Source organism: Diaphorina citri, unplaced genomic scaffold (genome assembly GCF_000475195.1).
Source record: "Diaphorina citri unplaced genomic scaffold, Diaci psyllid genome assembly version 1.1 scaffold640, whole genome shotgun sequence".
Taxonomy (NCBI): Eukaryota; Metazoa; Arthropoda; class Insecta; order Hemiptera; family Psyllidae; genus Diaphorina; species Diaphorina citri.
The window spans coordinates 146,046-159,800 of NW_007378073.1; the positions used below are offsets into that span (position 1 = coordinate 146,046).

Below are 13,755 nucleotides of genomic sequence, written 5' to 3' on the forward strand. Positions count from 1 at the left end.
CTCTTAATATTGCACTTGGCTATAAGGATTCAGTTCAACATGTTTTTCATATATCCATATGTAAGAAATTCCCCATGTATGGGTACCATGCTGACGAGAGGACCTTCCTTAAAATACTCCTATATGAACCATACCACATGTCTAAGCTAGAAGACTTGCTATTGAATGGTGCGGTGTTTAATGAAAGGTTCCAACCTTATGAGTCCCACATCCCATACATTCTTCAGTTCTGTATAGATTACAATCTGTATGGAATGAGTAACATAGAATTCAACATGGTCAAGTTTCGCAGTGATTCGGAAACCTCTTTGCCTAAACTATCTCACTGTCAACTAGAGGCAGATGTCAAAGCGGAAAGCATTGTTGTTGATATGGCAGCCAATGATTCAGACGTAGCGACCAGTGGCGGCATTACCCGTGTAAAAAGATTATTGAAAAATAGAAATTGATTGCAAAGGAGGCACTAAGTAAATATTGTGATATCCACTGAAATTCTAAAAAATCTCTGCTTTAATACAATAAATTTGAGAGAGAGAATTAATTTGAAACGAAGTGTTGAGGTTTTTTCGGTAATTATAACAGTATCTTAGTGATGTTCTGCTTAACAGTATGCGCGCAATACTCCTGGGACAAGAGCCACATCTGCTCATGGACCCGGATGTCTATTCTATGCAAGATCTGCTGGATGTCAAGTCCGGGGCCTTGTATCTCAAGCTGAAGGATTTGGTGTCTGCCTGTTCTATTTTTCGGTAATTATAACAGTATCTTAGTGATGTTCTGCTTAACAGTATGCGCGCAATACTCCTGGGACAAGAGCCTCATCTGCTCATGGATCCGGATGTCTATTCTATGCAAGATCTGCTGGATGTCAAGTCCGGGGCCTTGTATCTCAAGCTGAAGGATTTGGTGTCTGCCTGTTCTAGTCATGTCTACAATTGCGAGGTAAATAAATGTTTTTTCTAATTAGGTAATTTTAAGTGTTCTTCTAACTGTTGTGTGTAAAAACTAAACAAGTTCTTCCTAAGACATTTCCTTGAATTTGTCCAAAAAGGAGATATATCATAAAGGATTACAGTGAAAGAAAAATTAGTGCTTGGGTGGAAGAGCTCCTCTGGGAGAACCCTGTCACTTATAAAAGAGCTTCAAAAATGTCACCTAATACATTTTAATTTTAAGCCTACGAACGCGTAGGTTTAAGTTATAGTAAAATTAAACACCAAATTTTGAATGTAAATGTAAACTATTTGGATCATATTCTTTTATTCTCTCTGTAAGATCGATCCATTACAAATTGAATTCGTTGATTTACAAAACCTTAGTACCTTACTTTCGAATTATCGACCCGGAGTGCCCTAACCCTTTCATAGCGCAGTGTTAACCAACAGTGATGTAATTTATCTAATTATGTCTACAATTGCGAGGTAATTTTAAGTGTTCTTCTAACTGTTGTGTGTAAAAACTAAACAACTTCTTCCTAAGACATTTCCTTGAATTTGTCCAAAAAGGAGATATATCATAAAGGATTACAGTGAAAGAAAAATTAGTGCTTGGGTGGAAGAGCTCCTCTGGGAGAACCCTGCCACTTATAAAAGAGCTTCAAAAACGTCACCTAACATATTTTAATTTTAAGCCTACGAACGCGTAGGTATAAGTTCTAGTAAAATTCAACACCAAATTTTGAATGTAAACTATTTGGATCATATTCTATTATTCTCTTTTTAAGATCGATCCATTACAAATTGAATTCGTTGATTTATAAAACCTTAGTACCTTACTTTCGAATTATCGACCCGGAGTGCCCTAACCCTTTCATAGCGCAGTGTTAACCAACAGTGATGTAATTTATTTAGTTGTTTATTATTTTATTCGTACATAATTCCAATATATACTTCATTATCATTACCCAAAAAACCCTTTTTCATTTTTCACCATTTTAGTTGTGCCTGGCACGGGGTTTTATCTGTGAGTTGTGTAACAGCGAGGAGGTGATATTTCCGTGGCAATGTTCATTATTTTATTCGTACATAATTCTAATATATACATTATCATTACTCAAAAAACCATTTTTCATTTTTCACCATTTTAGTTGTGCCTGGCACGGGGTTTTATCTGTGAGTTGTGTAACAGCGAGGAGGTGATATTTCCGTGGCAACTCTCATCCGTACATCGGTGTAACCAGTGTGGTGCCTGCTTTCATACCAAGTGCCACTCGCAACTTCCCTGTAAGCGGTGTATTCGGATGAGAATACGACGGGACTCCATGGTCAATAGTGATCATGGATGAGGGTAGGGGACCAAATGCTCAATATAGTGCCTTATGTAATGAAAATCGTAGGCTGTTGGTGATCCTGAAGGAGCTAAGCGCCAAAATGCAGATTTTTCAGAAGGAAAATTTTGCCCCTTTTTTCGTTGGACCAGCCATTCACTATCAGGTCTACCTGATAGTGTGTGTGTTCATCAGGTACTGAAGGAGCTAAGCGCCAAAATGCAGATTTTTCAGAAGGAAAATGTTGCCCTTTTTTTCGTTGGACCAGCCATTCACTATCAGGTCTACCTGATAATGTGTGTGTTCATCAGGTAGACCTGACAGGCGGACCTTTTTAGCCGTACCTGTCAGGTCTACCTGATAGTGTGTTTGCTCATCAGATAGTTCATCAGGTAGACCTGACAGGCGGACCTTTTTAGCCGTACCTGTCAGGTCTACCTGATAGTGTGTTTGCTCATCAGGTATCAGGTAGACCTGACAAGTACACCTCATCAGATTCGCCTATCAGGTTTACGTGATAGTGAGTGGCTGGCCTTACAGCGGGGATTCCAACCTGCGGTCAAAACTACCTGATTATGGTCAAATCTCAAGGGTTGACATCCAACCGGCGGTCAAGCATTTTTGGGTTGACATCCAACCTGCGGTCAAGCATTTTTGGGTCGGGTGAAAGCGACATCCAAACTGCGGTCGGTCAGATATCAGGTAGACCTGACAAGTACACCTCATCAGGTTCGCCTATCAGGTTTACGTGATAGTGAGTGGCTGGCCTTACAGAATTATGTAGGTAATATATCTACCATTTTTGGGCGCTTGTTCCAAGAACGGAGAGACATTTTCTTTTCAATAGTTCTTCAAGAATTTGTGTGCATTATTTGAATTTTGGCGCTTAGCTTATTTACTATTATTAGCAACATGCTATGTTATGATTGTATCTTCTATTTATCTGTCCACAAGGTGACTACTGACTAATCATGTTGCAAGGTTTTCATCCACAAATTTGCCTAGCCCTAGCTCAGTACTGTCACTAGTCTAGCGGACTTGTCTGTTAATGTATTCGTCAATAGTCCTAAACAGTGCAATAGTCCTAAACTAAAATAGACAAGGGATCAAGAAGAGACCGCCTTAACATAAGACGCAGATACTCGTCGAGTCCTATTCTAGTAATCTATACACATAAGCAGACCATGTACGACTATATATATAATTGGTTGCATACTTTGACTGCATTATACAAAATTTTGAACTAGTGCTAAAACATGATTATGTCATCGTGTGGGCGAGACAATTATTTTATTAGAGAGGTTTGTACTTCCCAAAACTTCCTTGCAATTCTACGATGAGCAAAAACTGAAGCTTGTTTTCGTAAAATAGTTGGGGTTTTTGGGGAAGTGCAAAATCTCACTAATTATAACTTAATCAAAATGTACCTTAGTCGGGGGGTAACACTACCCGACTTCTGCTCCTGTATATCTAGAAGAACATAGGTGTCTATTCTCAGGATTATCAGAATGGCGACAAAGAGTATGTTTGGAAGTTACGGGAGACGCCACCAGAAATGTAAACGATATCATGGAAAGCTTTCAACATATTTTTCCTAAATCCAATTTCATAAAACCGATTGCCAAACCACCGACCAGTAAATCAGTGACTCGTTGGTTAGAACGTAAAGAAGCATTCAAAAGAAACGCCGGAACGAGATCTAGTGTCTCAAGCCGGGTAGAACAGAAAATTCTAGAGAATGAACAATGTTCTCAGAAAGGTATTGTGGATGTCAAATGCTTTGAAGAATCATCACTAGAGCGTTCAATGAAACCTGATGACCGTCCTTCGCCGACAAGGAAGAATAAATCTACTAGATCTTCATTTGATTCAGATATGTTTCCAAGCAGCTCTAGCCGAGATCGCCTCTACACAGATCCTATCATTGTTCTTGATTTTCAATCTTTATACCCATCTGTTATCATTGCTTACAACTATTGCTTCTCTACTTGCTTGGGTAGAGTTGAACATTTGGGCGTGTCGGATAGTTTCCCATTCGGTTGTATTGCTAGCCGAGAGTCCAATCAATCTCCCCCGAATAAAGATTCTATTCACGAAGCTGAGATTACTCATCCAGACTGCAGTAAATCCTCACAAATAGATTTCAATCCAGACTTATTCAAGTCTTTCATCAGAAAACAACTTGAAACGCCCAAGAGAAGAATATGCGATAGTTATGCTATCGATGCAATGACCCCCGATACGACTGGAGATTATCAAATGGGATTAGATAATCTGAATGAGGTAACTTCTCATGTTGAGAATTATTACTTGACGGTGCTGGCTGTAGAAATCCATGCTATAAGTCGAGCACTACTCAAGCCTGATCCTGCCTATGATGAAGTGAAGGCAATATTCTATTACTTGTACACCTGTCCACCAGAGGAAGACAGGAAGGTCGGTATAATTCTAATTGGCCAAGAATCAGAGTTACCTGAAGTTCGAACTAAACCAATTCAAATGAATTTTGTTAGCAACGAAAAAGAACTATTTTCTACTTTCATCGAAAACGTCCGACAATGGGATCCAGACATTCTGATAGGATATGAAATAGAAACCTTCTCCTGGGGATATTTGCTTGAAAGGCATTTTGTTAGCAACGAAAAAGAACTATTTTCTATTTTCATCGAAAACGTCCGACAATGGGATCCAGACATTCTGATAGGATATGAAATAGAAACCCTCTCCTGGGGATATTTGCTTGAAAGGGGTTATGTCCTTGGGTTAAACTTGAACCAAGAGCTGTCTCGTATAACAGAAGTAGAGAAAAGAAATTCTAGTCGTGATGAAGTGAAGAACACTCAACTACAAATGCCAGGGCGTATTGTTATTAACTTATGGCGACTGTTACGCCATGAGGTAAACCTACAGTCCTACACATTCGAGAATATAATGTATCATGTGCTGCATGAACGTATTCCATTACATTCCTGGAAACTGTTAACCTGTTGGTGGGAACATAGGACTCACTTGTACAAGTGGATGACTGTGGAACATTACCTGATACGTGTTACAGGAATCATCAGACTAATAGAGCAGCTTGATTTCATAGGTAGAACCAGTGAAATGGCTCGCTTGTTTGGTATTCAGTTTTATGAAGTTCTATCAAGAGGATCACAATTCAGAGTAGAGTCTATCATGTTACGTCTGTCTAGGTTGAATAATTTTGTTGCTGTATCTCCTTCCATCAAACAGAGAGCTCATATGCGAGCACCAGAAAGTTTACCTCTGATCCTGGAACCAGAATCGCGCCTCTACACAGATCCTATCATCGTTCTTGATTTTCAATCTCTGTACCCCTCTGTCATCATTGCTTACAACTATTGCTTCTCTACTTGCTTGGGTAGAGTTGAACATTTGGGCGTGTCGGATAGTTTCCCATTCGGTTGTATTGATTTAAACGTTTCTATTAGATCGTTGAAAAAGTTACAACAAAACCTCACTATTTCACCGTCCGGTGTTGCGTTTGTTGATAAATCTATTCGTTGTGGCATTTTACCAAAAATGTTGCAGGAAATATTAGATACACGATTGATGGTGAAGCAAAGCATGAAGGAGTATAAGTTTTCCGAATCACTGCGAAACTTGACCATGTTGAATTCTATGTTACTCATTCCATACAGATTGTAATCCATACAGAACTGAAGAATGTATGGGATGTGGGACTCATAAGGTTGGAACCTTTCATTAAACACGGCACCATTCAATAGCAAGTCTTCTAGCTTAGACATGTGGTATGGTTCATATAGGAGTATTTTCAGGAAGGTAATCTCGTCAGCATGGTACCCATACATGGGGAATTTCTTACATATGGATATATGAAAAACATGTTGAACTGAATCCTTATAGCCAAGTGCTAAGTGGAATGATTGGTAACAAATCGAGTTGAACTCAAAACAAAGCAAGATGTGAGTCACACAGAGATAACACGTAGGAAAGTTGGTCCAAGTCCCTGGTGATTTGTGTTTTCCTGTATAGGACGGGACAATCCAGAGAGATGCAATCGTTACTTGTACTTCTTCCTACACATGTTGTACACACTTTGTTCACTTGATCCTGGGAGCGTTGCCAGGCTTGTATTTTATAGTAAAGACACGTACCTAGCAGTTGAGTTTGATTCAGACAGGCGTCACACACCCCCTTGTTATTCTGAGTCATCTGGTTACAACAGACACAGTTGACAGAGGCAAAGTATTGAGAGATGGTGCTTTTCTTCTTTCGCTCATTCAGAACACTTGGCAGGTAGACATGAAGCTTGCGCGGCAGATTTTTATACCAAGGGAGCACGGGAGTTCCTAACAGAAGGAAGCATCGTTCTAGAGGAGGTATAATAACTCGAGTGATGTAGTATTCTGAGTTGAGACGCAAGCTAGAGTCTTGCAGTAGTTCATAAGGACTCTTGACTAGTTTAATGAGAGGAAGGCCTGGGGCTCCTGATACTATCACATAAGGTACTCTCTCGCTTACTCTTGGTTCTGCCCTGGGATCAGTTAGTACCCATTGTCTGGCTAGAGACAAAGCTGGAACACAGGCTCCGGGTTTATAACCTGCCTGACCTCTGTATTCCTTGGCAAACGTCATGTCTTGTACACTGATCCTGCCTGAAATAATTTTACTGAATTGTTTCTCAACATATTCTTTCACTACACTTAGATCCTTTGTCTCAAACAAAAGACACAAACTTTTCTTCAATATCTTAGACACAGCAGGGCAACCATCTCGTCTCACAGTTTCAATACCCTTGGCTTCATAGATTGGTTTGTCTTGGTCTGCAGTTTCATACATGTAACCCACATAACGTTTCTTCGTTTGTAATATACACGGTTGATAGACTTTCTCAAACTTGAGCTTGACGGGTGTAGGATTATTGTTTGTTACAACGTTAGCGATCTCCTTTCCAATCTCAAATGCTTCCTGTTTGGTTTTGCCAGGCGCCAAGACAAACATGGAGTCAGTATCCCCATAGACAACACGACATTGCCACTTGCTAGTGTTATTCACGGTTTCAATTGCTTTCTGTAAGGTTTCTCTACCTTTACTTACAACACTATCTCCTACCTCTACACACGGCATTCTACCCGAAAAGTTAGCTGCCGTATACCCATAGGTTACATTAGCGATCAGCTTTAACCCCAACTGCCTTGCGTGTAAAACTCTCTGAAGTGCCGCATTTGACTTATACTCCTTCATGCTTTGCTTCACCATCAATCGTGTATCTAATATTTCCTGCAACATTTTTGGTAAAATGCCACAACGAATAGATTTATCAACAAACGCAACACCGGACGGTGAAATAGTGAGCTTTTGTTGTAACTTCTTCAACGATCTAATAGAAACGTTTAAATCAATACAACCGAATGGGAAACTATCCGACACGCCCAAATGTTCAACTCTACCCAAGCAAGTAGAGAAGCAATAGTTGTAAGCAATGATGACAGAGGGGTACAGAGATTGAAAATCAAGAACGATGATAGGATCTGTGTAGAGGCGCGATTCTGGTTCCAGGATCAGAGGTAAACTTTCTGGTGCTCGCATATGAGCTCTCTGTTTGATGGAAGGAGATACAGCAACAAAATTATTCAACCTAGACAGACGTAACATGATAGACTCTACTCTGAATTGTGATCCTCTTGATAGAACTTCATAAAACTGAATACCAAACAAGCGAGCCATTTCACTGGTTCTACCTATGAAATCAAGCTGCTCTATTAGTCTGATGATTCCTGTAACACGTATCAGGTAATGTTCCACAGTCATCCACTTGTACAAGTGAGTCCTATGTTCCCACCAACAGGTTAACAGTTTCCAGGAATGTAATGGAATACGTTCATGCAGCACATGATACATTATATTCTCGAATGTGTAGGACTGTAGGTTTACCTCATGGCGTAACAGTCGCCATAAGTTAATAACAATACGCCCTGGCATTTGTAGTTGAGTGTTCTTCACTTCATCACGACTAGAATTTCTTTTCTCTACTTCTGTTATACGAGACAGCTCTTGGTTCAAGTTTAACCCAAGGACATAACCCCTTTCAAGCAAATATCCCCAGGAGAGGGTTTCTATTTCATATCCTATCAGAATGTCTGGATCCCATTGTCGGACGTTTTCGATGAAAATAGAAAATAGTTCTTTTTCGTTGCTAACAAAATGCATTTGAATTGGTTTAGTTCGAACTTCAGGTAACTCTGATTCTTGGCCAATTAGAATTATACCGACCTTCCTGTCTTCCTCTGGTGGACAGGTGTACAAGTAATAGAATATTGCCTTCACTTCATCATAGGCAGGATCAGGCTTGAGTAGTGCTCGACTTATAGCATGGATTTCTACAGCCAGCACCGTCAAGTAATAATTCTCAACATGAGAAGTTACCTCATTCAGATTATCTAATCCCATTTGATAATCTCCAGTCGTATCGGGGGTCATTGCATCGATAGCATAACTATCGCATATTCTTCTCTTGGGCGTTTCAAGTTGTTTTCTGATGAAAGACTTGAATAAGTCTGGATTGAAATCTATTTGTGAGGATTTACTGCAGTCTGGATGAGTAATCTCAGCTTCGTGAATAGAATCTTTATTCGGGGGAGATTGATTGGACTCTCGGCTAGAGCTGCTTGGAAACATATCTGAATCAAATGAAGATCTAGTAGATTTATTCTTCCTTGTCGGCGAAGGACGGTCATCAGGTTTCATTGAACGCTCTAGTGCTGATGATTCTTCAAAGCATTTGACATCCACAATACCTTTCTGAGAACATTGTTCATTCTCTAGAATTTTCTGTTCTACCCGGCTTGAGACACTAGATCTCGTTCCGGCGTTTCTTTTGAATGCTTCTTTACGTTCTAACCAACGAGTCACTGATTTACTGGTCGGTGGTTTGGCAATCGGTTTTATGAAATTGGATTTAGGAAAAATATGTTGAAAGCTTTCCATGATGTCGTTTACATTTCTGGTGGCGTCTCCCGTAACTTCCAAACATACTCTTTGTCGCCATTCTGATAATCCCGAGAATAGACACCTATGTTCTTCTAAAAGAGCTACGGGTGCTGCTTCCAGGTGCACAAATTTGTTAGTAATTTCAGTCCGAGTGATATCTTTAAAGTTGCTGTAGAAAGGTTCCTGGCTTAAGATATTGGTGACATCAGTGTTTATTAATTCTTCCACTACTAGGGCTCTACTGATTGGTTTACATTTAAGTTTTATATAGCTCGTTACCACAGAACTGCCTTCAGTACTACTGGATTTGGCCGAGATTATTTGCTTTTCTAGTTCTCCTGATAGCGGAAGAAGTGTCTGCTTTGCAACTATCGTGGGAGAATCATATGATTTATTTTGAGTAAATAGATAAGATTCTGAAGATGAAATCATATGTTCATTTTCAGCTCGTCCTTCCATTTTATTTGCCTCAGGTAAACTATTACTAAACGCTGAACTAGTTGATCCACTACCGACTACATCTACTGTATTACAAGAAGTAGGCTTGTCTTCAAACATATCTTGACTACTCTGGATTAGTAATCACAAAATTTAACAATTGCAGCGTTCTCTGATGGCTGAAGAGCCATTATATCCTCAACAAAGCATTCTTCAACTTGTTGTGCTAGAAATGGAAGACCAAAGAACAGTTTTAGAAATGAACCTATTTCACTGTTGTTATCTCCATATAACGGAGCCAACCCAAGACTTTGAATTTTCCTGAACCAGGCTTGGCCTAAATGGAATCTACAACCTTTGATAATAGCGTTTGACCAGACTACTATTATTGTCTACAGATCTACCTGAAATATTAGAGATTCTGAACTTGACCGCAGTTTGGATGTGTAGGGGAAATCGAATGACCGCAATTTGGATGTGTGAGGGTGATCGAATGACCGCAATTTGGATGCAACCTTTTTGTACCTGTGCTCCCTGACCGCAGGTTGGATGCAGCCCCTTACAGAATTATGTAGGTAATATATCTACCATTTTTGGGCACTTGTTCCAAGAACGGAGAGACATTTTCTTTTCAATAGTTTTTCAAGAATTTGTGTGCATTATTTGAATTTTGGCGCTTAGCTTATTTACTATTATTAGCAACATACTATGTTATGATTGTATCTTCTATTTATCTGTCCACAAGGTGACTACTGACTAATCATGTTGCAAGGTTTTCATCTACAAATTTGCCTAGCCCTAGCTCAGTACTGTCACTAGTCTAGCGGTCTTGTCTGTTAATGTATTCGTCAATAGTCCTAAACAGTGCAATAGTCCTAAACTAAAATGGACGCGGCCCACAAGGGATCAAGAAGAGACCGCCTTAACATAAGACGCAGATACTCGTCGAGTCCTATTCTAGTAATCTATACACATAAGCAGACCATGTACGACTATATATATAATTGGTTGCATACTTTGACTGCATTATACAAAATTTTGAACTAGTGCTAAAACATGATTATGTCATCGTGTGGGCGAGACAATTATTTTATTAGAGAGGTTTGTACTTCCCAAAATTTCCTTGCAATTCTACGATGAGCAAAAACTGAAGCTTGTTTTCGTAAAATAGTTGGGGTTTTGGGGGAAGTGCAAAATCTCACTAATTATAACTTAATCAAAATGTACCTTAGTCGGGGGGTAACACTACCCGACTTCTGCTCCTGTATATTTTATTTTTAAAATTTTTTTAGACTGATGTGTACTTGGTCATGTTTTAATTACTATTTTCTTAAGCCTGGCCCTCGTAGATGATTTTAATTTGCACAAAACCCTTTTTAAAACCTACTTTTCTGTGTCGCACGGGTTTGAAGGAACGAATTCTCATAGTGGTGAGAACTTTGAGAAGTCGTCCAAGTGTACATTTGAGTACTATGAGAAATAAAGGTTCATTCGTACAAGTAGACCCTTAAGTAGCTTTTCACACTTCTGAATACAACTTCCAGGTGCACAAATTTGTTAGTAATTTCAGTCCGAGTGATATCTTTAAAGTTGCTGTAGAAAGGTTCCTGGCTTAAGATATTGGTGACATCAGTGTTTATTAATTCTTCCACTACTAGGGCTCTACTGATTGGTTTACATTTAAGTTTTATATAGCTCGTTACCACAGAACTGCCTTCAGTACTACTGGATTTGGCCGAGATTATTTGCTTTTCTAGTTCTCCTGATAGCGGAAGAAGTGTCTGCTTTGCAACTATCGTGGGAGAATCATACGATTTATTTTGAGTAAATAGATCAGATTCTGAAGATGAAATCACATGTTCATTTTCAGCTCGTCCTTCCATTTTATTTGCCTCAGGTAAACTATTACTAAACACTGAACTAGTTGATCCACTACCGACTACATCTACTGTATTACAAGAAGTAGGCTTGTCTTCAAACATATCTTGACTACTCTGGTTTAGGTTTTTTAGACTGATGTGTAGTTGGCCATGTTTTAATTACTATTTTCTTAAAGCCTGGCCCTCGTAGATGATTTTAATTTGCACAAAACCATTTTAAAACCTAGTTTTCTGTGTCGCACGGGTTTGAAGGAACGAATTCTCATAGTGGTGAGAACTTTGAGAAGGCGTCCAAGTGTACATTTGAGTACTATGAGAAATAAAGGTTCATTCGTACAAGTAGACCCTTAAGTAGCTTTTCACACTTCTGAATACACTTTTTAAAACCTAGTTTTCTGTGTGTCGCACGGGTTTGAAGGAACGAATTCTCATAGTGGTGAGAACTTTGAGAAGGCGTCCAAATGTACATTTGAGTACTATGAGAAATAATCATTCGTACAAGTAGACCCTTAAGTAGCTTTTCACACTTCTGAATACATCTAACGCCATTCAAGGAAAGTTATGTCCATTTTAAACAAAAGTTCACTTCTTCGAATGACTTATAACGTTATATCTGTACTCAAATGTTTGCACGGTTTGTCATCACTATGAATTCGAGTCCAAGGTGAAAATTCCGGGGTCTCACGTTCAAACAAAAGTTCACTTCTTCGAATGACCTATAACGTTATATCTGTACTCAAATGTTTGCACGGTTTGTCATCACTATGAATTCGAGTCCAAGGTGAAAATTCCGGGGTCTCACGTTCAAGTTTCGCTACTGTTCATATCTGGGTAGATATTTCTGTACCGGGTGTCATTCCAACCAAACAGCCATGATACCTGGCAAGATCATACAGGCGTGGAACTTCAAGAAGTAAGTGTGTGTCTTTATTTACAAACATAAACGTCAATCAAACCATGAATTCCTTTGTGGTAAACCAGAGAGCTTTTGTGGGTACCACAGCATTACTGAGTGTCTCCTTCACTATTAATTCTCATTCATCATCAATCTTTTACACTGGTCGCTACTCGATTGTCCCCAGGAGGCTGAGTAAAAAAAAAAAAAAAAAAAAAAAAAAAAAAAAAAGGCTCAAACCGTCTCACGTTATATTTATGACCACATCGTATTTTATACTCTCAATTTACTTTTCAATGTTACAACCTGTTTCATTTACCTACCTATTAATGTGGTTGCGTTCGATAACTCACCGGATTGGAGTTTAACGTTCCTGTATAACAACTGTCGTTGAATAACAATACTTGCAGGTACCTACAGCACTTAATTTACTACGAATAAAAAGCAAAATGTTGGTTTGAAAAGAACAAAAGACAGTCGAGCCGGTGACTTTTCGAGACCGACTTGAAAATATTTTTGTATTCTCCACTTGTTATCCATTATTATGCAATAATAACAAAATTTTATTTTATTTAATCATCCACTTTTTTCATTTTATTTCCAGGGAAAGTCCTTTTAGAATATTTAATACTACAGTTCATCAATAATAGAAAGAACAATGGAATGATTGGTAACAAATCGAGTTGAACTCAAAACAAAGCAAGATGTGAGTCACACAGAGATAACACGTAGGAAAGTTGGTCCAAGGACGTCAATCAAACCATGAATTCCTTTGTGGTAAACCAGAGAGCTTTTGTGGGTACCACAGCATTACCAAGTGTCTCCTTTACTATTAATTCTCATTCATCATCAATCTTTTACACTGGTCGCTACTCGATTAAAGTAGCTACTCAATTGTCCCCAGGAGGCTGATTTAAAAAAAAAGAAAAAAACTAAGGCTCGAACCCAGGACCTCCGGCGTGCAAGCCTAGTGTGATACATTAATTAAAATTAAGACCCCCTTTTAATAAATACCAAAGACCTTCAAGCCGCTAACTTTTGGAAACTGTGTTTACCGGACACGGAAAAGCAAGTACTTTTTGGTAGCACAGATTCTTTTATTGAACCAAATTTGTTTCGACCATTTCAGATATCCAGTGTCCAAGTTCTCGTACGAACTTCTTGACAGCATGATGTCAGATCCGCTGTTTCGTATCTCAGACATCAACAGCTCGCTATTTCGTAAGGTTCAAGTCCTGGGCAGAGTCAACAAGTTGCGTCTTCAGCTCAACTCACTCAAAGACTTTCTACTCATGTGTCGC

At 39.1% G+C, this 13,755-nt stretch overlaps 3 protein-coding genes and 1 long non-coding RNA gene across 4 annotated transcripts in view; 2 read left to right on the forward strand and 2 right to left on the reverse strand.

The window, feature by feature from the left end:
• The window catches only part of LOC103510764 (run domain Beclin-1-interacting and cysteine-rich domain-containing protein), a gene marked incomplete at its 3' end in the record, with an annotated part of 62,340 nt that extends 48,588 nt beyond the window's left edge, over nt 1-13,752 (forward strand). The window contains exons 12-13 of the mRNA XM_026824739.1: nt 12,395-12,472; nt 13,584-13,752. Of these exons, the coding sequence (XP_026680540.1) occupies nt 12,395-12,472; nt 13,584-13,752 (247 nt within the window). The remainder of the gene's footprint in view (nt 1-12,394; nt 12,473-13,583) is intronic.
• On the forward strand, nt 764-2,422 carry LOC103510769 (protein RUBCNL-like). The gene is made up of 2 exons (XM_026824737.1): nt 764-942; nt 2,087-2,422. Exons 1-2 carry the CDS (start codon nt 790-792, stop codon nt 2,282-2,284), a joined length of 351 nt encoding a protein of 116 aa, XP_026680538.1. The 5' UTR covers nt 764-789; the 3' UTR covers nt 2,285-2,422.
• On the reverse strand, nt 6,165-9,820 carry LOC103510759 (DNA polymerase zeta catalytic subunit). The gene has a single exon (XM_008475446.3). It carries the CDS (start codon nt 9,797-9,799, stop codon nt 6,197-6,199), a length of 3,603 nt encoding a protein of 1,200 aa, XP_008473668.2. The 5' UTR covers nt 9,800-9,820; the 3' UTR covers nt 6,165-6,196.
• On the reverse strand, nt 10,052-12,236 carry LOC113468081. Its single transcript, XR_003391945.1, has 2 exons — nt 11,947-12,236; nt 10,052-11,062 (listed from the first exon to the last, which is right to left on the reverse strand). It is a non-coding gene; the product is annotated as an uncharacterized LOC113468081 (long non-coding RNA).
• Nucleotides 13,753-13,755: the final 3 nt, after the last annotated feature.